The sequence below is a fragment of the Patagioenas fasciata genome, chromosome 7 (assembly GCF_037038585.1).
Source record: "Patagioenas fasciata isolate bPatFas1 chromosome 7, bPatFas1.hap1, whole genome shotgun sequence".
Classification (NCBI taxonomy): domain Eukaryota; kingdom Metazoa; phylum Chordata; class Aves; order Columbiformes; family Columbidae; genus Patagioenas; species Patagioenas fasciata.
Genome location: NC_092526.1, coordinates 17,987,448 through 18,011,507, shown reverse-complemented (window position 1 = coordinate 18,011,507; position 24,060 = coordinate 17,987,448). Strand labels below are relative to the sequence as shown.

General features: G+C 37.9%; 1 protein-coding gene across 13 annotated transcripts in view; it reads left to right on the top strand.

Annotated features, from left to right (window-relative positions):
- ITGB6 (integrin subunit beta 6) overlaps nucleotides 1-24,060 on the top strand; it is a 49,226-nt gene that overhangs the window by 15,452 nt on the left and 9,714 nt on the right. For 6 of the 13 annotated variants that reach the window (XR_011739979.1, XM_071810957.1, XM_071810956.1 and 3 more), the window contains 13 exons: nucleotides 983-1,047; nucleotides 1,499-1,575; nucleotides 2,317-2,396; nucleotides 5,062-5,266; nucleotides 6,174-6,420; nucleotides 7,243-7,408; nucleotides 7,988-8,149; nucleotides 8,879-8,974; nucleotides 13,139-13,228; nucleotides 17,786-17,920; nucleotides 18,140-18,563; nucleotides 19,486-19,708; nucleotides 22,137-22,234. Coding sequence is in view for 12 of the 13 variants with exons in the window: in XM_071810957.1 (XP_071667058.1) it covers nucleotides 1,515-1,575; nucleotides 2,317-2,396; nucleotides 5,062-5,266; nucleotides 6,174-6,420; nucleotides 7,243-7,408; nucleotides 7,988-8,149; nucleotides 8,879-8,974; nucleotides 13,139-13,228; nucleotides 17,786-17,920; nucleotides 18,140-18,563; nucleotides 19,486-19,708; nucleotides 22,137-22,234 (1,987 nt within the window). In the remaining variant the exon portion in view is untranslated. The other 7 variants (XM_071810958.1, XM_071810962.1, XM_065841348.2 and 4 more) reach the window with 6 other exon arrangements.

Genomic DNA, 24,060 nt, shown 5'->3' with positions numbered 1-24,060 from the left:
TGAAACTACCCATGGAAACTACCCATTACTACCCTAGTAAAATTGGATGTGCCTGGGAATATTTCCAGGCATTAGAGTGAGATTGTCTATGCTATTAAACTGTTAAAATGCTCCCTGGCATTAATTTGACCTCTTCCAATTAACACTCTCTGCAAACAATTTCTGGGCTGAGTTTGGTTGCTAGAATGGTCCCAATAGGCAATTTGCAAGCATAAACTTAAGTCTTTCTCTGCCAGTTGGCCTCAATGCCCAGGAATGTTTAAAGGCATGTTGATTTTAACTAGTATAGACCCATCCCTACCATCACATCCTGCCCCATGACTGCAGCTACCACCAGTTTGAAAAGGGAGTTCTGATCCTGACAGTTCTCTTGGTGAGAGCAACCTACTTATGAGCTAACTTTGGTAGGATTTCTGAGTCCAGGGAAAAAAAAAAAAAAGGATCTATGTTTTCAGGCCAGCAACACAACCGATGAAATTATAATTTTATATGGCAGTGTGTAGAGTCGGTTGCAAAGCTTTATGATAAGAGAGGGCTGGTCCTGAACAAATGATTTTCAAAACAGAAAATACCAGAGCATAAAAGACGGGAAGAGATGAAATCTACAAATAAGAAATTTCCTTTAATAAGGTTGTAAGAAATGCACATTTTGCTTTCATTCCAGGTGGGAAAAAGAAAAAAAAAAAAAAGAGAGCAATAACTTGTCATACTGTTGTATCTGTGCTGTAGAGTATTTGGCCACTTATTAAACAGAGTTAAAGCTGACATGGTGTTTTTTTCAAGTCAGTTGCAGAACTGAGAATTCATTTATTCCTCCTACTACATATTAAAAAAATCCACAATTGTAGCATTTCCTTTTCAGTTTGCAATGCTAGTAAAATAGATGTACTCTGTATCTTAAATTGCCGAAGCCAGGTCCTCAGCTCTCATAAATTATTGTTTTGATTATTTTCCTTTTTTTTTTCCTCTTCCCTCCCCACAGTTGCCTTTACAAGTTTCACTCCACATCGGGAAATTTGAAAAAATGGGATTTTTACACCTCTCCAGGTATACTCACTTGGCAATCCTATGATCCGTCTGCCTATACGCACTCCCTGAGGGAACAATTAAAGGCGTTATTTCAGAGGAGCCTTTTAAAAGCTTCTGTGCACACAAAAACTCGTTCTTGTGGCTGGGCTGCTCTAGGACCCGGAGCAACTGGGATTGACAGAAATCTTCACCTGAATGAATTTTCCCCTTATACCTTATAAGGAGTCCAGGAAAACAAGGAAGTGATAACCATGTTCGCGTTACTTTATGCACAGCCTGTCCCCTTTACCTGCCCAGGTAGCCCTTCATTTTCGCTTTTATTCATGGTCTGTCCTGGTGGGATTGAAGTTTCCTCACAACCCAGTGTAGGTGATTTCTGAAAACGCACCCTCTGGGAATGTCTGATTTTTACAACATTCTGCCTTCACGCAAACGATAATTAACATGCTAATATTTTTTTGTTGCGCAGCCAGCACTGAAAACGAATGGGGATTGAATTGCTTTGCCTCTGTTTCCTATTTCTGCAAAGAAATAACTGTGTGCAAGGTAAGGCTCAGGGGTAAGGAGATCCATTTCAAAACTGTTTTTGCATTGTTTCTTGCTTGAAGTTGATAGGAAATAGCTTTCTGTCTTCTGTATTTAATCATTCCGTTCTGCTGAATGACTTTTTTTTCCTCTCTCCTGACAGACTTCTGTAGGGCTACCCTGCAAATTCATCAAAGATTTATGTGGTCATTACATAGCACAACATGTATGAAAGAGATGAGCATTTGAGCAATTTTGGTTATGATAAACACTGATCCACTGAGAAACATGGTATTATACATGTGACTGTGTGTTTCACTGGTACTTACACAATAAATTAAAATCATAGCAAGTATGTACAGACCTCAGTGAAGCAATTGTAAGTGTGTAGAGTGAACATAAATCTTTTATTTTAATATCCCTGGTTATGTGGGCAATATCTTAGCTGCTCCACACCAGAAACACATGTAACACTTGATCAGGTACAATGGAGAAAACAAGTAACATGTTCTCAGTGAATGCCAAACATAAAGCATGCACAAGTAAGTATGTTAATTGCCAGCAATTGTGGGTTTTTTTAATGAGTGTTAATCTTTTACCAATACAAATACCTTTTTCAAGGAATTTTATCACTAATTGTAAATATGGCTAAATGTATATGCATTTTTCACCTCCCACACACTCTAAATGACAAGATTTTTCCTATATTAAATGATTAAACATCTTATTAATAGTATTTTATTTTCTTGGATTTAAATTTAGGGACCTGTTCTCAGGAAAGAGCAGTGACTTGTGAAGATTGTTTGCTTTCCGGACCACAATGCGCTTGGTGTTTTCAAGAGGTAGAGTAAACAATACAAAAAAATTTCAAAGGAAGACTTGAAGTGTTGTAGTAGCTCCGAGTGATGAAAAATTGACTTAATTGGGTCAGCCTGTGGTTTTGTAATGCATGCAGTGCTTAGTGAGGCCTTCCTGGGGACCAAAAGTGCAATTCAATCTAAACTTTATGGTCTTATTTAAAAAAGGTAGAAATACAGGTGCTGTTAGAGGGGCTCAGGTCATCAGCCTTAAGGCTCATTCACCCACAGTGCTGCTGATGAAGCACCAGACATCAAGTCAGAGACCAGACTGCATCTTGCGTATTATATACCAAGCCAGACAGTGTAAACAGAAGGTCAGTTTGCATATACAAATGATTAATCTGTGGTTGATTTAAAGTATGATGACAGTGTCTGTTTTGTAATTATTATGATATAGGTGTGTTTTGGCTAAAATATTTGGCTTAAAATAATCTGGATTTGCTTCCAGTATATCTATTGCAAACTTTCTGTGTAATCCCAGGCACGTCACTTAACATCTCCACTTTTAAAAATTTCACCTGTAAATGATACTAAATAATATCTCCCTACTTCATAGTAAATATTCTAGATCTTAGTTCACTACTGTTAGCAAGATAGTCGGCTATCAGAATTAAAAACTTACCAGAAATAATACAGAAAGAAAGTAAATATTTTTTATTCATTATAGTTTCTGGTTTACACCTTTGCTGTTAAAAGTATTTATTCCTTTTATTTGAATAGCAATATAATGTCTAGGACGGGACAAATACTACACTGCTTTATGAAGTAGCTGACAAACACCTAACAACACTTAAAAAAAAAAAAAAAAGTTTGCTAAAAATAAAATAGCAATTTGCAAAAAATGTTACCATGGGAAAAAAAACCCAAACAACATCTACACTTGCAGCAGTTTTTATGTTTGTACTTAAGAAACAAAACAGGATTTTCTTGAAAAGAAATTAGATCACATAATTTTGGCTACTGCCACATATTTTCAGAAAACAAAAATGAGACACAATTTATTTATTTTTTAACTGTGGAACTATTCAAAACTTGAGTAGTAAATATGACTTTTTTTCTTTGTTCATAGGCTGATTCACTTGTTTGCTAGAGCACACATCAAGAGTACAAAAGACATAGAATCTTTAGTATCAGATTAAACAAAAGTGCTTCCAAAGAAACCACTGCTTTCTGTAGGATAAAAATGCACTTTGTAATTGTATTTGAATTATGAGTTTGTCATGAAAGTTTACCAACTCAAAGTGTGTAACTAAAGGAAATGATACGTATGTCCCTGCGAAAGTTTTATAATGATACTATAATGATACATGATTTTTATACTCCCTGTATTTAAAGCAGTGGTGAGAGGTTTGCCTGAGCAAAGACATCAGATTTGGTCTGAAGAATAATAAAACACTGTTCCCATCAGGGGTCTCAACATTACTTCCACCAAAATATATAAGATCCCTGATAATTTTCAGTTATGAGGGGTGACCTTTTGGTGGGAAGAAGGGTCCTGGTTCTGATTTTAATAGGTTTAAATAAATTTGCTTTGCTTTGGATGGGAAGTTTTTCAGTGACTGAATTCAGAGAATATTTGTGCCTTAATGGCTGAACCCAGATTGTTTATCCAAGTGCTGGAGAAAAGAGCAGCCCCATGGTAGGGGCCCATGACCACCAGCCAGGAATTTAGTGTTTTGGTACCAGTTCCCAAGGTTTTGGTCAAAAGGTCTTGCAAGCCAGAATAGTTTCCAGTTCAGGAGGCAGCTGACTGGTTTTGAGCATTTAAACTCTAGACAGGGCTCTAAGAAATGCTAATAAGGCGCAGAATCCTCTTTGTAAAACTAACCATTAACTTCACTGCTACGTGGGGATAGTACCTACCCCACAGCAGTGTTGTGGAAAGGAATGCATGTCAAGTGCTTTGAAATGAGTAACAACAATAAACTGCAAGCTATCCAACTGATATCGATAGGCTTGTGATTTCCTCTGGAGAGGAGAAGGCCAAGTAGGATGCTGGGCCAAACATAACCAGATAGAGATGGGGATGCTGGAACCCTGCCAGTGCTGGGGAGTGATGGAGGGAGGCATGCAGGGAGGCTGTGGGGCCTGTTGGCCACCAGGCAGAGCAACACGGACTTGCTACTTGCTTCAGTGAACACGGCAAATGAGTCTTGAGGAGAGAGAGTAGGTCAGAAAAAAAATGGTGAATGCTGCATACCACACTGTCAGTTTGTCACAACATTTGTAGGAGACCTCTTCTGTTATTAAATGATGTTGCTCCATCAGCAGTTTGAAACAGTTTAGGAAAGACTGATGAATTTCCAGCTTAATCCTAGAAAAAAACAGGGGCTAGTAGGGGCTTTGTGTTATCATTCCCAGCACTGCAAGAAGCCAGATGCAGTGAGTGGCACAATTCCCATTCCTCAACAATAGAGCACTTTCTCCCAGGGTACCAAGTTACACTAATTATACACCTGTGTGGCATGATCCATGAAGGGCAAATTCAGATTTCTGTGTCACTTAGATCTCTTTCTGAACTAATTTGTACTAACTTACACCTTCGTTTCTGTTCCCCCTGTGCTTGATTGACCTTTTGTCAGCCAGGTGCTGGTGGCTGGTCAGTAAATACATTTAACTCATCCTTTCCTTCTCCTGTTTGCTTTAGAATTACACAGACTCAACTGGATTTCATGGGAGGTGTGATACCCCAAGAAACCTTTTGTCAAAAGGATGCCAGCTGAGTTTGATTGAATTTCCCATTTCAGAAGTAAAAATTCACAGAAACAAGCCCCTAACTGTAGCAACCCAGAACAACAATTCTGATGTCACACAGATTTCTCCTCAAAAATTAAGTCTCTGGCTGCGACCAGGTAAGTCACTCAGTTCATAGATGTGGGATATTTTTTTTCAGCCAATGTGATAGACTGAAGCTTCTCTGGCTGGTCTGCAAAAAAAAAATCTTGATAGAATAAAGATAAAAAACCTGTGTTGAGTCCAAAATTATCTGTTCACTCATCAGATGAAAACTAGGTTCAACTGAGTTCAAAATATTTCCAGTAGTGCTGGGTACCTAATGGAAGTAAAAATATATATTTTTAGTTCTTCTATTCTCTTGCCATTGAGGTGGCAGTGAGAGAATGGAAATTGCAACTGCCCACACCTCCCCAGCCCTGCTCCTGTGCCTCTCCCTGCAGGTCTGGCAAAGGAGCACATCTCAGAGGCAGCATAAAATGTCGCTTTGAGGATTTACAAGGTACCAGTGACATTTATGGAAATGCCCCAGGTCTGCTTTGGAGTCCTTGGGATGTGAATTTTTCCTGGAGAAAACTTGTAATAAAGAAATGTAAGAGTCACCCAGTTACGTCATATCATAGTGTTGGAACTGAGAATAAAACCTGTGTGTACACTCTGGTTTTGTTAAAAATGTCCCGTGAGTGCTACCTTTAGTTTTAATTAGCTCCATACCTAAAGCTGCATAATGCTGAAGTGCTGTTCTTGTATTTTTTCCAAATTATAGCAATCAGTTGTAAATCTCTGCTTATGGCTTTGCTGAAGAACAGTTTAGAAAATCACCATTAGAACTGCTTTTAATTTTTCAGACCCAGTTTAAGAATTCTGTTGACAGAGAATTTTTGAAGTTTTTTTATTAATTCTGCTGGTGATTTAAAATACTAGATCATTTTCACCATATATATAACTTTATGAAGAAAATGGCATTGCTTGTAACTCCTGTGTAGAAGTGCTAATATGTGTCCCATTCTCCCATGACCTCAACAGGACATGAAGAAACAATACAGATCAAGGTTCGCCAAACTGAAGATTATCCAATTGATCTCTATTACCTCATGGATCTTTCAGCCTCCATGGATGATGATCTGAATACAATCAAAGAACTGGGCTCAACTCTTTCCAAAGAAATGTCAAAACTGACAAGTAACTTCAGACTGGGGTTTGGATCTTTTGTGGAAAAACCAGTTTCACCATTTATCAAAACTACAGCTGAAGAAATAAACAACCCTTGCAGGTAGGCAAAGAAAATACCTATCTCTGTTTGCATGCCAACATTAAGTCATAATATTAATTTTTAGGGTAAAATCCAGTTCAGCAGTCTCATTGGAATCTCTGTTCTCTTCCAGCTGTAACTGAGTCAGTTTGGGAAACAAGATTTGTTTCTTTTGCACTCTGGTCATTTTTCTGTTGAGTCTTATGTTATTTGGAGAGAGTAATCTGGGACCGATTCTGATTATAAATGTATTTAATGGGTTAACAAACAAGTATACAGAATAATTATGTATTTTTCTTTTATTTGCTTGGAAAAAAAAAAAAAAATATATATATATATATATATTTTATGACATATACCAAGCAGGTGCAAACTCAAACCCAACACAGAATAGCAGTTTCATTTACCCATCAATGTTGTTTTCCCGGGTGTTTTCCCTTTAGGTCTCACAGTATCCTTCAGCCCTTTCCTACCCTCTGCAGAGAAGCAGTCATGCTCTGCAGCCTGACCCGGGACTGCAGCAGCCTGGTGTTGCTCTTTGAATGTCATCAAGGGATTGCAGAACCTAATGTGCTTCTGAGTGTGAAAACAAGGCACAGCAAGGACTGTACCTTGTGAACTGACTGAATCACTTGGCTTTCAGAGGCATTTCCCACAGTTTATGCAAATCTGTTTGCATTGCCCACCTCACTGGATGCTCTGTGATTCTCCTACATTTGTCACTAGATCTGTCTCAGACGTGGAGGTGCATGGCCAAAACCGAATCCAGACAGGCCTGTGAAACAGCCATTGTAGTGATTTTTCCCTCTATATTATCCATAAGTTATCTCATTTATCTTTTAGAAGTGTGCCATATGAGTGTTTACCCACCTTTGGATACAAACATGTTTTGCCACTGACAAATGATGCTGAAAAATTCAATGAAATTGTGAAAGGACAGCGAATATCTGCTAATATAGACACTCCAGAGGGAGGATTTGATGCAATTATGCAGGCAGCTGTTTGCAAGGTAATTGAAACTTCTAGGTATAATATTAATTATTCTGTATATTACCACTTCTAGTATTACATGGTTGCATTTCAAAGAAGCAGATCATTATTTTCAAAGATTTTTTTAGTGCAGTCAAAGAGCCTCATTAGATTTGTGTGAAAACACTTTTGGCAGTACCAAGTAAAACATGCATATTGCAGTATTTTCGTGTTTCTTTTTAATCACCAGGGGTTAAAACAAACAAACAAAAACCAAAACAACAACAAAAAAACCAAACCAAACTCAACAATTACTGGGTCTGTTTTCTTGGTTGTTTTTTCTTTAAATATTTTTTATTAACTATACTTAAAGTACTAAGCAGATTGACATGAACATGGCCAGTCCATATTATTAAACAGAGGAATGAGGAGACAAAATGATAGCAAAAGACAATGGAATGAATATAGTATCTTAAGAGACGTTGTGATGTTTTTGACGCTCCCTTTAAAGTGATTCCCTTTTTTTTTTTTTTTGAGATGCCATTCTGCAACTGTTTTGCTGCTTTCCTATATTATAAGTGCAATACAGCCTGCTAAACTGATGTATTTTAAATGACAGGAAAAAATTGGATGGAGGAATGATTCTCTACACTTGCTGGTGTTTGTGAGTGATGCTGATTCCCATTTTGGGATGGACAGTAAACTGGCAGGGATTGTTATTCCTAATGATGGGAACTGTCATTTGGACCACAATAATGAATATTCCATGTCAACTGTTCTGGTAATTTACTGTGAATTTTGTACAACTCTTGTATTAAAGACTAACATGCATAACTTAAAAAATTAATGAAAGTATACCTTTCTCACTGAAATGTGTAAAAGTTGAGGAATCCAGATATTTAATGTAATCTATTTTATTTGTAATTGCACATTTCAGTAAAAAGAGGACAGTTAGGATAGATTATAACCAGGAAAAAAGCAAGCACAAATCTTATCCCTGCTAACCCAGAAAACACAGAGAACTGGACTGAGGAGTATTTCCTTCTGCAGGGAAGGCAAAATTTGCATTGATCATGTTCCCTGTAAGGGTGTTAATTCAGGAGGAGTTCAGGAAATTGTAGGACACTGATCACATAGGAGAATTTACCAGCTTAAGATTTGGTGTTCAAAAATACTGAATATATACACTGCAGTGTTCAGTGGAGGACAAATTCCATGTTGCTCTGGTGCAGTGTTATTGTTTAGATTATATATATCACAGTGCTAATGAGCAAGTGTTCTGGTATGGATGCTGGTGCTGTGTTTTTCTCAGAGGGGTTTTCTTAAAAACAAGGCAAGGAAATAATATACACTATTATGTTGTATACTTGTAGTGCCTAATTACAGCTTATACTATACAGAAAATACAGTGTTATTTATGGTCATTTGAATGTGTATTTCATGGAAGATAATTAGCAACTGTACACACCTGAAAAATTGATTGATGTGGCTCTCTTCTGTTTGTTTGCAGGAGTATCCCACAATTGGACAATTAATTGACAAACTTGTGAAAAACAATGTTTTATTAATTTTTGCTGTAACAAATGAGCAAGTTCACATATATGAGGTAAGCAACTAATATGTTCAGTTCTCCAATATTTGTTTCATGGTTCACCCTTTCAAAGCTGACACAGTATTTGTAGTATTAAGAACCGAATTGTGTAAGATATTTCTATAATAAAAATAGCTAAGAAATTATTTCACAGAATGGCTCTTTTACTTAGGAACTGTTTCTTCATGTATTGATTTTGATGTTCTTAGGTAACTTCTAAACTGGATTTCAAGCTGAATCACGCTAATTTTTAAGTCAAAGATTTTCAGACTAAGCATTGCTGAGCTATTCAGTGTAATCATTATGATTAGCCTTTTTTATTTCATTAAGACCGCAGTCTTGACAAGGGAGGAATCATTCTGCATCTTGGAGCACTGACTACCTGGCTTTCTAAAAACTAAATTGAATATTGAGCTGAATTGTGAAAATTTAGATTGACCAGCAACAACAGAAGTTAATCACTTAAAAATGCAGTAGGATTCTATAGTCGTGACATAGACTAGTTAAAATCTGGACATTAAAGAACTTTTGCTAAATCTCATTATTGCTCAGCAATTTCTGAATAGGGGCAAATTAATAACAAGTGAAATCTTTTTCCTGATTTTAATAGCAGCTGTGTGAATAGGATCTGTTCTAGGAGGCAGTATCTCTTTAATTTACAGAGCCTTATTTTGTCCGAATAAACTTTTTTTTTACTGATGGCATTATATTTTCCCTTGAAAACTGCTGGTGGTCACCCTCAGAGTTGGCCAACAGTGTTCTTATCCAGGGGTTTCTATTTCAGTATTTCTGTGTCAGTGTTATACCAGTACCAAAGTTATCAAGTGGCACCCTTTCTTCACCGGGAACGCAAAATGAAGACTTATAGCTAATGAAAAATGCAAACCATTGTTAACCCAACCGCGGAATGGTTTGTTCTTGTTACTTCCTTCGTTAGGAAAAAAAGTGCAACTATCTTCTATCTTGTAGGGTATATAGTAAGCCCTTCCAATGTATCCTATGTGCTGCTTTAATCTTTTCAATACTGCTTTCTGTCACTTATTTGGATAGCTATAGATGTTTTAGTCTGCTTTCTGTCCTGCAGGTGATGTGGAAAATCAGTCAAAGCAAGTACAAAAAAATCAGATATGAGGCTCACTGCAGTTTTTCCACACTACAGTATAGTTTCAAGGGTATTACATAGGACCTGCAAACAGGACAACAATGTCATGTTTTCATCTGCATTATTCAAATTTCTAATATAAATGTAAATAACCGGCTATCCATGCTTAAGAATGTAAAAAGAACGAAGCAAGACAATGAGAGCTATTCTTGTGTTAAGGCAACTGCTCAGGTAACCTGGAAGAGCTTGGAGAGGACCCAAAACTGACACTTGGGCACCACTATTAAACCACTTTGTCTTGGTGTTTTACTTCTTTTTAAAAACCTGGGAGATGGAGATTCTGCAATCTCTCTCAGAAAACCCTCGCAAACTTAATTATCCTCTCCCTAAATAGCTCATCTCAAACCTACTTGAACTCAGCACCTAATTATATCAAACCCCAAAACTAACCATTGCTATTTATAATGCAGTTCTTAGGGACAAATGTACAGTAAAATGGCTGTGAGGATCTAGAAAGCACCTCTTTAAATAGACTTGATAGATTCCATTAGTCTTAAGTGCAGCAGACTACCAAATATAGACTTTATATTTCTAGCCTTTATAATCTCCGACAATTTAGCCCAAAATAATTTAGTCTTTTAATATTCTTGATCCATGTCAACTGATTTTTAAATTTATCCACTTACATGTACATATATCATTATCTAACACACAAACATTATGGGTTGCACAAGCACAGAATATGTATGCTTCTAACATAGCTGGTTTTAGTTTTAATCCTGCCATGGAACCAAAGAGCTACTGCACAGCAATCTACACAGCGGGGAAGGTCTCAGTCTGATGCTCTCCCTGACCACAAGAACTTTAAAAGCAGTCATGTGGAAACATTTACGAGCCTACTCAAAATTAAATGCAAGAGAGGGGAGGAAGTTCCTTACACTAGGCCCTGATACTTTGAGATTATTCATAAAAAGAACTATTTTTCCCCCAAAAAAGGGTATTTTAAAATATATTTATACATGTCTAAGTTTTTGCACCAGGAGTCTCAGCTGACTCTTACCAAAGCAGCAGGGGATGTTTTTATTCTGTAAAAGCTATCCACCCAAAAAAGCATTTGTGAATATTGCAATAATAATGATATTTTGACAAACTGTGTAGATCCTATTTTGGTGTAAAAGAAAATACCAGTCTTTAAGGTTTTGTGAAACAGTTGTTATTAGTTGATATTAGTTGTTTTCAAGCAGAATTCTTTAAAAATTTATTCAAACTTAGATTCCCTCTTTGGTCCTGACTAAGCAGCACTTCTTTTGAAAGAGAAATTGCTTCATTTTGGAGAAATTATTTCTTTTTACATCACAGGAGAATGTGGCTTGCAAATTGTTTATTTCACACTGCATTTCACTGCTGAAAATAAAACTAAAAATACTCCAGTTTCCACACTTCTACAGAATTTCAAATTATTTTTATGAATTTGGCATGACATTCTATGTATGATGAAATTTTGCACTACTAAAAGTTAGATATAATGCCACTGAACTCAAATATGTAATTGTCAAATTTCACTAGAATGAATCAAGGTATCTCTGTGAAAAGGCAGGTCATCTTTTAAGGAATATTTGCTAAAAGACTAAATTGCATTATATCCTTTGGATAGTTTTATGATAGCAGCACTCCAAAAGCAACTGTCTGACTCACTTTGTTAATGATTAAACAGAAACATGTGCTAAAATGCAGGGTTTAACCAAGGGACTGGAGATATACACTTAGTCTGGGCTTGCAACGTCATCCTTGTATCGCCATGCAGAAAATTTTTGTTCAAAGAGGAAAGATAAACCGAAGTCTTCAGAACAGTCTATCCCTGCTGTTTGTTTTGCATACCACAGATTAAATTGTGCTATACTTTGAATTCCAGGTTTATCATCTTTTCTTATAATTATCTCCCGAAAGGTCCATGTGTATAAAACGCAGTTTCTATATTCTAAGAATCCTTGAGAGAGCGCTAGTCACAGGAGGAGTCAGGAATGCAAAGTCACCAGCTGTAACATAAAATGCAGTTAATCCCACTGATTTACAATAGCACTTTAGAAATCTAATGAATGATAAGTATTCCATACATAATACATAAAGTATATATACATCTCCAAAGCTTTTGGAGATGTAAAGTGTAAGAAGGATATAAGAGTATCAAATTATCCAGTTTTATTAATAGTGCTCTGGAATTTTTTAAAATTAGAATAAAAGCATTTATATGATAAATTGCAAAGGAAAAATAAATAGTACGATGTGTGTTTCTAATGACGAACAATTTTTCTCAAAAGGCATGGGCACAAACAAGAAGTTCATGTAGTTAACGATCAGGCAAGATAAATTTTAATCAAGCATATTTAAAAACTAGCTGCTAGATGTCATGTTAGTGTCACAGTGCAATTTAATGCAAAAATAAGGTAAAACTTGCCACTGAAATTAATTATTAAATTGGCATTATATATTATTAACATAAAGTCAACATACAATCGATCACAAAAACAGACCACTAGGATACAGGTGGGGTGCTACATCAATCACAAACTAGCTGCAGTTTCTTAAGGGCATTTGTTTGAAGTTCTTGTAGCCCTTAGTTTAACTTTCTTCTTCACTAACCACAATTCAGGGTGCTCAGTTGCTTGCAAAAATAAAAAAGTGACTGTTGTTGTTGAATACAAGGTCCAAGACACTCAAATAGTAGAGCAACAGTAGAGCAGCTGAATCTGGTTTTTGGTTATTTTTATTAGAGAAAAACACAACTGTTGATAGAATATATATTCATTCGAAGGTTGAAAAATTATAGCTTAAAATTACTATAGTATCAAACTTCCAAGTACACAGAGGTGATTTAGCAATATGTGTCCCATTAATTTTCAATGAAACTACCTCTTCTCCACAGGACTTTTTCAATAGGATGTGTGTTATTGAATCTGCAAGGGTCCTAGAAAATGTCACTATTATTTATTTTAGTTGGGTCCAATATATTTTGTTCTTTTCCAGGTGGTAGCTTCTTGTCAACTACTCTTTTTTTTATGCCTTTTTTTTTTCCCCAGAACTATGCAAAACTTATTCCTGGAGCTACTGTTGGACGGCTACAGAAGGATTCTGGAAATATTCTCCAGTTGATCATTGGTGCATATCAGGTAAGGTGTTTTCTTCCTGCATGTCTGTATTTTCAAAATGAGATTGCAGTTTGGTAAGAACAAATGTCTTTGATTATTGCTCTGCACTGATTACAAGAAGATATTTTTTTACACTTAGATGTGACTTTAACAGGACAAGTTTTGTTCTCTCTGAGGATTAAGTGAGCACAGAAACAAAATTCCTATAACCTTCTGTCGTTCCTCAGTGTCTCATCTGTCCTGCCTTCTTCATAGTCCTGTATTTCACACCTACTCTTAAGCCTTTTCTAATATAGTTATTCAAGTCTACCAGTTCAATACTTCTATGGGGACTCCACTCTCCTCCTATCAGTAGCTGTCACCTGAGCAGATGTACAGTCGCTGTGCAGGAATATCTGGGGAAAAAAACACTATCCTGTGCTCAGTGCTCTTCTCTGCTTCAGCAATTTGATGCTGCCCCTGTGAGGCTGTTCTGAGGTTTTTAAGAAGCAGAACACAGGATATTAATTTGGTGTGTTTAGATACCACCAAGACTTGAACAGGTTTGTTTAGATAATACCAAGAAATATTGCAAAGATGAGAGGAACTTAAACACAGTGCTGCTGTTCAGAGCTCTGTTTGCAAAATGCATCCTAGCTGTCTGGTTCTCTTCTTCTGGGGAATGTTTTAGACAGTTTTACATGTCTTTACACAGATATAATAATTTACATCTTTGCTGATATACCATAGATTTCTCTTTTCCATCTCAGCCCCTTTTTATTAAAAACCTGCTCTATCACTTGCCTACAACGACAAGTAACTCTTTGCAAATAGCTTCTATTTCTCTCCTTACCTTGGTTTTGCTTTGGTTTTTTTTTTTTTTTTTTTTTCTTTTCCGTCCTTCCTTCTATCACCTGAATGAGATGATCATTATTATGCCCAAAATTATTTTGGTCTTGATGACAGGAAGACAAACCAATTCTTATAATTCTTATAACTCTTATAAAAGCAATTCAATAGGTGAGCCATGGTTTTGTTTGTTTGTTTGTTTGTTTGTTTGTTTGTTTTAAAACGAAATACAAAATACCAGAAGATTCTCTGACCTATGAAAAATTAAATAACCAAAGAACTTCAAGGTTAACCTTGAGAGTTTACACATTGTAATAAATACAGAGGGAAATCTTTAAATAAACAAAGCTATTACTAAACATCCAGTGGCACCAGGATTTCATTTCTGGAGTCCAACCTGTTGTTAGTTAGATCTGGTTTCTATCAGGATTTCTTGAGGCTGGCATTTTAACATATAGGAAGAGGTTCCCACATTTAACAGCTGAAATACCACTTTGTTGTCCAGTGAGTAATGGAAAAACGTAAAATAATTGTCCCAGTGCTGTGTTCTGGTGCCTTTGCTGTAACACTGTGTTGAGTGCAGAATGGTGCTTCCTCTAATTGCAATATCACAACATCTTCCTTGCTGGAACACTAGAACGGTGGAGAGTGCATCCCTGCCTCTTCCCTTTAGTGTCTGCTTAGGTACAGAGGCTGTTTTCTCAGCATCCTTGCTCATGACATCCAGGACATTGTCGGCTTTTGACTGCTGCATGCTTTGAGCAGTTCATCTTCCAGAGCTGTCAGTGGTGACCCTGGTGCAGCTCCTGAGTTGTTTTTTGGCCAGTCCTGGGTTCAGCCGTGCTGTGGGCAGGGTCTGGAGGAGGGTTCCAACTCCTCGCTCCCCTCCCGTAGCAGCAGGAGGGTGGCTGCAGGGACGGTGCTCCTGCCTTCTGGCCAAAACTTGTCATGTCCTCGTTCAGGTACAGCATGTACCATGTGCTAGAGTTGCTCATAGGTTCTTAAAATTCCACATACATTTCAAAATGTACAAAGGGTACAAGTAGTAACATGTCACACTCAAAATTTCCCAGAGCCCATTTTATTACACTTAAACTTAACAGCATAATTGCTTCATGATTGAAAATATTCCCAGTAGGAGACACTAAAACCCACCTTATTTGACATAAATGAAAGCATCTGAATTTCTTTGGATTCGAAAAGAAGAAATGAGAGTTAAAACTCACATGCAAGACAGAAGGTCTAATTCCATTTTGTGACAGCCATCTCACAGTGCTCTCAGCAGTGTAATTCAACACCCACTGTCTCTGCTTCTTCATCCACAAAAAAGGAATAAATAACTATTTTCTCCCAAATAACAGAGTTAGGCTAAATCTTTTAATGATTTTAAAGTGCTTTCAAGTCTTTACTTGCTGTACAAACACAAGGTTTGCTAATACCATTCATCATGTGTTGCTATCTAAAAGCTTCAGAGAGGAAGTAAGCAAGCTAAGAAAGTCTGAGCTGTCAAAATATTTGTTACAAGCAGTTCCCGTGTTCTTTCCAAGTATGATTCATTTTCTTCTGTAAGCATATTTCTGCCTGCTTTGTTCAACATTGTGTTCTGCATAACTTTATACTGCAGAGCTGTAGGCTAAATTGCCTTGTGACAGATATCAGGCTGTTTGTTATTCCAGGATTTTAAAATCTCAGAAAAATTCCACTCTTTTTTTTTTTTTTCCCCAGTGTTTTGTTCCCTTCTCATTTACAGGAAAATAAGACCAAAGAAAATGTATATAAAACAGGACAGGTAACATAAGGAAACAAGTTTGTAACTGTTTTGTCTGTTGTTTCATTCAGAAAAAAATTGGAACTACAAATGTTTCCCTGTGAATGGCTTAAAACTCGTTAAACTGACCACTATATTTCCCCAAACTATGGCCAGACAGCTTAGTAGATTTAAAATCCCATTAGAAGTCCTCACACGTATTAAGATCGAAGAAACTGGAGGATGTCAGTTTATGTATTCATTTTCAGTGGTGTAAGGTATGTATTTTGACCTCTCACAACGGCAAGGCATATTCACAATGACCCATACAGACACCGGGATTCAAAGTATTATGACTTGGTGTTCAGCGGTATTGAATTTTCTCTCACAGTTGCCCTCTATTTGAGCCACATAGTTTTACAGCTGGTGGAAGAAGGACTTTTTGGTGGTATTTCCTGTAACATTAGCACATAAAAACATTCACAGTTTTATCCAGAGGTTTGCTATATTTTGTCCTTTTGTGAGAGCCCAGCGATTGCAAACAAATTATTGTCTAGGAATCTCTGCATTGTTTCAATAGCAACATAAGCACCTACCTCTGAAACACATGTCAAGGGAAAATTGGGTACTACTAAGGTTAGCAACCTGATGCTCGGTGCAGTTTTACTGCTCTGGCTGTGTGCTGGAAAGAGCTCTGGGCATTACATGAATGCCTCTTGCACAACATGTTGCTATCCTTTATTAAAATGCTTTGGTTTACTGACAAGTCTTTCCAAAAGCAAAAACATTTTAATAAACCCTACCAAACAGAACCCTGGGACAAGTTTCCAGGGAACCCAGGACGTGTGCAAAGGACAGGGAGCTGTTGCTTATGCAGGTTTATACCTATTCTACTTTTAGTTTGTTTTACCCCACCAGACCTTTCCTTCAGTGAGTCATCCTGATACCTTTACTAGAATGACTCGCTGAAGTAAGGTCAGTGAGCTCCTCATGCTCTGATTGAAGGACAGGGGGTATTTTGTAAAGCAGTTGAACTTGCAAGAGCACAAAGCCAAGTTCAGTGAGACTTTGCTCTACAATTGCTAAGGTACTTTTGAAAAATTTCCATTTACTGTATCCACAGTCCAATTAAGTCATAGGGAATTTCCCCGTGGTCTCCTATAGGCTTTGGATTAAGGCTAAGTTGTGTAAGCAAAGTTGCTATAAAATATTTGAAGAGTTACATATAAAAACCTGCTATGAGAGAGCTCAGGAAGTTTTTCACTTAAGAAATGAAAGTTTGATTGAACAATTCAGTTTAATAAATGACAATGTTGTTGAATATAACTTGAAATAGCACTGAGAGCTCATGAAGCAGGAAATTCCACCAGAAGAAAGGAAGGGAGCGAGCCCCTCACCTGAGGGAGCTCACCATGGGTCTGGGCTCTGGCTCTGGCCTGGAAACCTCAGGCCAACTCATGGAGGCCTCTTGCTGAGGCAAAACTGAGCTCGGAGCCTGCCCTGCTGTGAGAGAGATTGTGAGGTTTGATTCTACCAGGAGAGATAAACAATAGATAAACAACAGATTAGCAATATTGACATAGGCTGGCTAATCAGGAAAAACCTGGTGCTAGCAATGCAATCAAGGACACAAATCTGTTCGTCGGTAAGACCAGAGCTAAAGGAAAACGTATATCAGCCAGCAGAGCACTTAGTGATGAAAGATGATTTAATAAAAGACTGAATTCATTATCCTGCAAGGGCAGGAAATAAGCCCCGTGATAACGGATATTAAACTGATACTACACTGCTTCCAACTGAAAGCTGGTTCTGTCGGCACTTGCTTTGTTTTGCTTGTTCCCCGTTTTACTTGAAACAGAGAAGTCTGTAAATAAAGTGCCCAACCCACAAATTCACTCCTGTGTAGGTCAGGGTAAGTTACACTCCATGTTACATAGACGTGGAGCATTATCAGCACTTGGCAATGTTATCATTTCATTCATCTCGTGCCTTTTTCCTTTAAGGAGCTGAGATCCGAGGTGGAGCTGGAGGTCTTAGGGGATACAGAAGGGCTCAATCTCTCCTTCACAGCCATCTGTAACAATGGGACCTTTTTTCCACATCAGAGGAAATGTTCTCATGTGAAGGTGGGAGACACAGTAAGTAAAAAACGAATTCTCAAAAGACATGAAGTCCAGGGAATTTAGGACACTGAAATAGAAAGTTTGCTCTTTATCAGATAATCTTCCTCCACACAAGTTACAAAAAATCCTGGCGGTATCTAAGACCCTCTTGTTCTGTCCTCTGCATGTGCTTCCAGACCACCCTGCAGAGCTACATGTCCTGCAGCTCTGAACAGCCACGGATTTCTCTTCCAGGTCTCTTTCAATGTGACTGTCAGTCTCTCCTCTTGCAAAAAAACCAGAAAGCATATTGTGATAAAACCAGTGGGGCTGAGTGACACATTGGAAATGGAGATTAATCCCCAATGCAGCTGCAACTGCCAGGCAAAGGCCGAGATGAACAGCCCAAAATGCAACCAAGGGAGAGGTTCATTCGAGTGCGGGGTGTGTGTCTGCAGCCCGGGGTACGTGGGGCCCCACTGCGAATGTGACGAGAGCTCCCTGGGCACCAGCTCCTGCAAGGACTCAGCTGAGCAGAGCCAGAGCTCATGTGGTGGGAGAGGCGACTGCTACTGTGGGCGCTGCGTCTGCCACCCGTCCCCCTATGGCAAAGTGTACGGGCCACGCTGCGAGTGCGATGACTTCTCCTGCGTCAGACACAGAGGGCTCCAGTGCAGTGGTACGGTCCCTTTGCTGCTCGTTGTAGCTTCTGCATGTTAGAGCTTAACTGTCTTGCTCTCAGCTATGAGCTTGGGAATCTATATTTTCATCATATATTCAGTTGCAATCAATTCTGTATAAAGTCTGATTTACTGTTTCTGAATGATCTTTAGACTTGAAACAAGAAACAGCTTTCCACACTATTTTCAAATTTAAAAATAGGACACCTTTCACCAATCCATCACTAGGCTAAGTTAGCATGACTTTACTGGTGCATATCAGCTACCGTCACACTGTGTCAGACTTTTAATGGCTGTAGATAAGTGTAGCTTCAAGGAAGTTTAGGTAAGTATATTAACATACATTGGTGTTAACCACTGTACAATTTCACTCTGACATAGTTATCAAAGCATACTAATCTCAATTAATAACTTTTAGGATAATTCTGATATCCTTATAATTTTAACCCAGTAACCTCCATCATTCTTTGTCCTAGTAAGATAGTCAGAATTTGGGAACTTGTATTTATATTTTTTTTTTTTTCTGTGATATACCACTATAAATCGTAAGTTATTCTATTGAAAGAATGGAAATAGCATTAAACTGGCAGGAACCAGCAATGAGATTGTGCTGAATAGATAGGCTGAAATTATGCTGCTTTAAATGACGGAGGATTTACCCATTTGGTTGCAAACTGTCAAGAGATAAGATCTATGTGGAGGACGCCAGTGAAGTGAATGAAGCTGCATTGGTTCACAGCAAATCTAAGCAAAAATTTGATCTGCTGGCTTAAAAGTGAAAACGCTGGGGGAGGAAGAGGGATGTTTAAGAATGAGAAGAGTTGGAGAGGGGAAAATATCTGCTATGAAGAATGATTTTAAAGGCCATAATTCAGATTTTTATCAAGAATATGATTTGAAATATAATAAATGTTTTTCCAGGCAATGGTGACTGTGATTGTGGGGAATGCATCTGCCACAGTGGATGGACTGGTGAATACTGTAATTGCACAACGGACACCAGCGCCTGCATTGCTGAGGATGGGATGCTGTGCAGTGGGAGAGGTGAATGCATCTGTGGGTCCTGTACTTGCACCCATCCAGGGGCTTCAGGCCAAACGTGTGAAAAATGCCCTCTCTGTGGTGACCCCTGCAGTTCCAGAAGGTAATGCGCTGGTTTTATGCTGCTGTTTGTATGGTCCAGGTGTTTATTTCCCACCCTGCCTCAGCAGCATGCTTACTGCTGCTACTGTAGATTGGATTTACAGACCAGAACCCAAGAGCTTCTTTGTCCTTTGGGAGGGGTAGGCGTAACTTGTACATCAACCATTTATCAGCATTACTCTTGCACAAAAGAACTTTATGGAAAAGAATTTAATCACCTTCAAGTAACACAAGTAAGACATCACATTTCCACTGCTGTCCCTGGCTGTACAACTAATCAGAACAGTAGTCTTTTCTTATCACATCAGACAAAAACAGATGAACCTCCTTCCAGTACACAGTAGGGAATTAAAACATCCCAGCATAGCTGCTACAGCAAAAATGAGGAGTGACAGAAAAACTTTGCATTTGTGTTACTGTTCTCAGGCATACAAATTAATAAGGTCATGCTGTCTGCTCAAGCTTTACACATCTGCAAATTCAGAGGCCAAATTTAGTTAAGCGTGACTGAATTAAAGAGACCCCACTATGATAAACTAGGTCAAAGTCTGGGGATTAAATCAGTGGGTAGCTGTATGTCATGTATAAGTTGATGATAAATTGATTGTAAATGGTAAAGTGTCTTCTGTTCACCAAGCACACAAAATTTGTGCAGCCTTCTGGCTGTAATGCATGGTGTATGATACGGTGCATGATAGGAAAAGCAACCAAAAATACATGTTACACAAAGGTGACCAGTCTAGGTACACCCATGCTTATGCTTGTGTTACACAAGCTTTTGCATGGCTAAAATCAGTTCAAAATGAACAGGCTTCAGCAGAAATGTAAGCTAGAAGTTGACTTAGGTTTTGCAGAATACATGTTATTAACTACCTTGGTTTTGCTTGCTGAGCACTAGGTTAGTGTATGTTGCATTAATGTTTCATGACGACGCCATGTCTACTTATTCAGAGTTGAGGCCCATTTCTTTTCCATACCAGCTCTCCGCCACTCTATTTTCATACCTGTCATTGCAGTTTGCACTATATTTGAGATGAGAAGCTCTTCTGTGGCATGTGATTTAATCATCATGTATGTTAGTGATAAATTTGACCTACAAACCCAAGCTAAACGGTTTATTCAAAGCTTTAAGTAAAGTATACAACTGTTCTAAACATGAAGGACAATGCTGCTGCTTTGCTCTGCCCAATTTGGCAGAGAATAAGAAGTATAAAGTCACACATTGGACGCTAAATTAGCCTATTTAAACATGTATATTGTATGCAGTGTTGGGTCTTTTCTCTCTGTTGCGGTCACTTCCCTTGCTGAAATGCAGGGCAGGAAATGCCAAAAGAGGGAGAACATTGGGAATACCAGGGTAGAGTAATAGAGACACCTGAAAGACCAGGTCAGAGGGGATTGAGATCAATGGCTAGGCAGCTGAGAAAGAGTGGTAGTGTGAGAAACATGGCAAATATGAGAAAACCACCAACAACACTGCATTTGTCTCCATGAGATAGAGGCTATCCCATTACCCACTTGCTTTTACTATTCACTATCTCCAAAGTGAGTGACAAGGTCATCTCCATCTTGTGAAGATAATCTCAGCAGCCTCAGCATATTCCCATGGATATATGTAACTCAGTGCAAGAGGAGATGGCCAGGGGTTTTTTTTATGTCTTGTTGCAGTTCTCTTTTCTTTAAGCAGTCGGTCCTTCAGGCTGCTTCTTAGAATCTCAGCCCCTCGATCTGGCTGAAGCTATTTGTGAAGTATCAGCAATACACATCTTGCATCAATTTTTTTTGTTTATGAATTCTGTCTGTTTTTTCCTCTTTCCATGAATAAACTCTGGATTTATTACAATCTTCATTGAATTTCTGTGAAGATTTTCAGAGACTTCTAAAGGAATGGGTTTAGACTCTGTCTTTAAATAATATTTTCCAATAAATTGCATTAGTATAATTAGGATCTAAGCAAGTAATTCCTGAGACAGGTAATCACATTCAAGAGACATCTGTTGAGACACCTGAATAGTGCTCATCTGATAGGCATTCCTTTGGCTTGTATTTAGTGTGAGCTTAGTTCAGAATATTTATTTTTGAAAATGAATGTTATGTGTGAGTAACCCCATGTCTTTGATAGACCTACATGAATAATGTTGCCTGGGGTTCTGTCTGGTAGCTAATAAACTGGAAATGAAGAGAGGACAAGAGAGAGCTTATCCACAATACCTTTATTCAGGTGGGGTGGATGGTTTTGGTTGGTTTTGTTCTTTTTTTTTTTTTTTTTTTTGATGGCAATACCTATCATATTTCTGAGAACTATAGTATCCATAGCACAAGACCTTTTGTTAAGCTTCTTTTTTAAATGCAGATGCATGCATACTGGCTTTTGTATTGGTGCTTTGTGACAGGCAGAGATTGATGAGCTGCTGAATTATTTTCCACAGGAGCTGTGTGGAGTGTCACTTGGCTTCTGATGACAAGTCACCGGGAGAATGCAGTGAAAAATGCAAATTGGTTGATGCAACTGTCAGCACTGCAGAGGGTTTGTAGACTCAATCTTCCTTTTCTGTGTGTGTGTGTGATTAGTGATAGTTCCCACTTTCTGTAATTTTATATTTGAAAGTAGCCTTGTTTTTCTGCCATGGAATTATATTAGGGATCATAAGGCAATTGCTGTCTGTCTATGGTTCCTCTATGGTAAGTAGGAAATGTAGATCAGGGCTGGTATTATCCCTCTGGGTTAATTATCTCATTGGATCATACCTACTTTATAAGCAGTTTATGTGAGAAAGGATAGAAGTTAATAAATACCAGTCCCTGCAAATCAGAGGCTGACGAAAGCCGCTGAGGTTAAGTCAGCCTGCACCAGGAGTTCCAGTGTGGCTTCTTTTACCATAAAATGCAAATCCCGACTCCAGTCCTTATGCAGACTCCTGATTACAGTCAGCAACTGACACAGCCCTTTTACCTGTGCCAAAGACGTTCTGCTTCTCATGTTTTCTTGAGACATTCCTGGTATCCTAAAGGCTAAGTACATCTTTCAGTTGCTTGTAATTCAAAACTGCACTCCATCAATAGGAATTTCTGGAATAGGAATTAACCTTGAACAATATAGTACTCACATAAAACAAGAATAACGTTAAATAAAATACTACATCGAAGTCTTCCTCTTTTCTGCAGAGGAATGTGCTTGCCTGTACAGTAGGCAGTCTGTATTTATTCTAATGGCAACTCTAACCCCAATCCTATGGCAAAATGCAATTGTTAGGTGAGGCAGGACATGGACACATTATAGCTGCACCACGTATGTAAAAATTAAGCATTAAATCAGATAAATGTAAAAGTTAGGATGACAATGCAGAATGCTGTATGCACATCTAAGGATTGAGCCTGCAAACTGTTGGAAGCCCATCCAGAGCTGCACACATGCAGAAATTTCACTGATACTCATGTTTCCAACAAAGCTACACCTTTTGTTTTTGATGACATTGCTCCATAATGTAGAGCTCAAAAGTTGCAAATATTGCCCTTGTAAGGAAAACTAATTCTGATTTTGTATTTTTATTACAATTATTATTATGCTTTGCCTTTCTAGATATCAGTATTTATTTATAAATACTAAAAAATATTTTACAAGCTCAAAAACCATAAGGGCGCTTTTATGGTATCTCTGTAGTTAGTAAAGTTTTCAGGTTCCTATTGCCAGATGGCAGGTATTTGTAGCTAGGAATATATAAAACATTCTGCTTTCAAATATAATGAAAACTAATCAGGAGCAGGAACAGTCACTTATATGGCTCTGTTCATACACACAGAGGTCACAGGAACAGGAGAATGACAATGTCATCTCCTGTTCCTGCTTATTTAATTTTTTTCATGTCTTGTACTTCCCTGATTGGGACTGTTAGCTACTTCTTTAGATTCAAAAGTTATTTTCAGCAGTTACAGCAACTGCTGTAGTGAAGGCTGGATGACTGTTCCCACCCCAACCCTTCCAGGAAAAAAAAAAAGCTGTTTCAAACGCTTGTGTAATAGCACAAGAGTTTGGTTTTGGCATGGAGGCAGCTCCGTTAAGAAGTCCCGAGGGAAAAAAAAATCTTGAAAATATTAATTTAAAAAAAATTCCAACATTTTTGGAAGTTGTATAACTAGACCACCACATGACATGTAAGACAAATTATTAAGCAACTTCATATGGTAGCATACTGCTTCCTTCTGCTTAATTTCAGTTTATTTAATGCTCCAATGCTTTTCAAAAACTAGAAATAGCTGTAGGTTAAATAAAATATACACACTTAAAGATTTACTTTCTCTCTTACATGCATGTGTTGCAACACAATGACTGGAACTGTGGAGCAATAAAAAAGC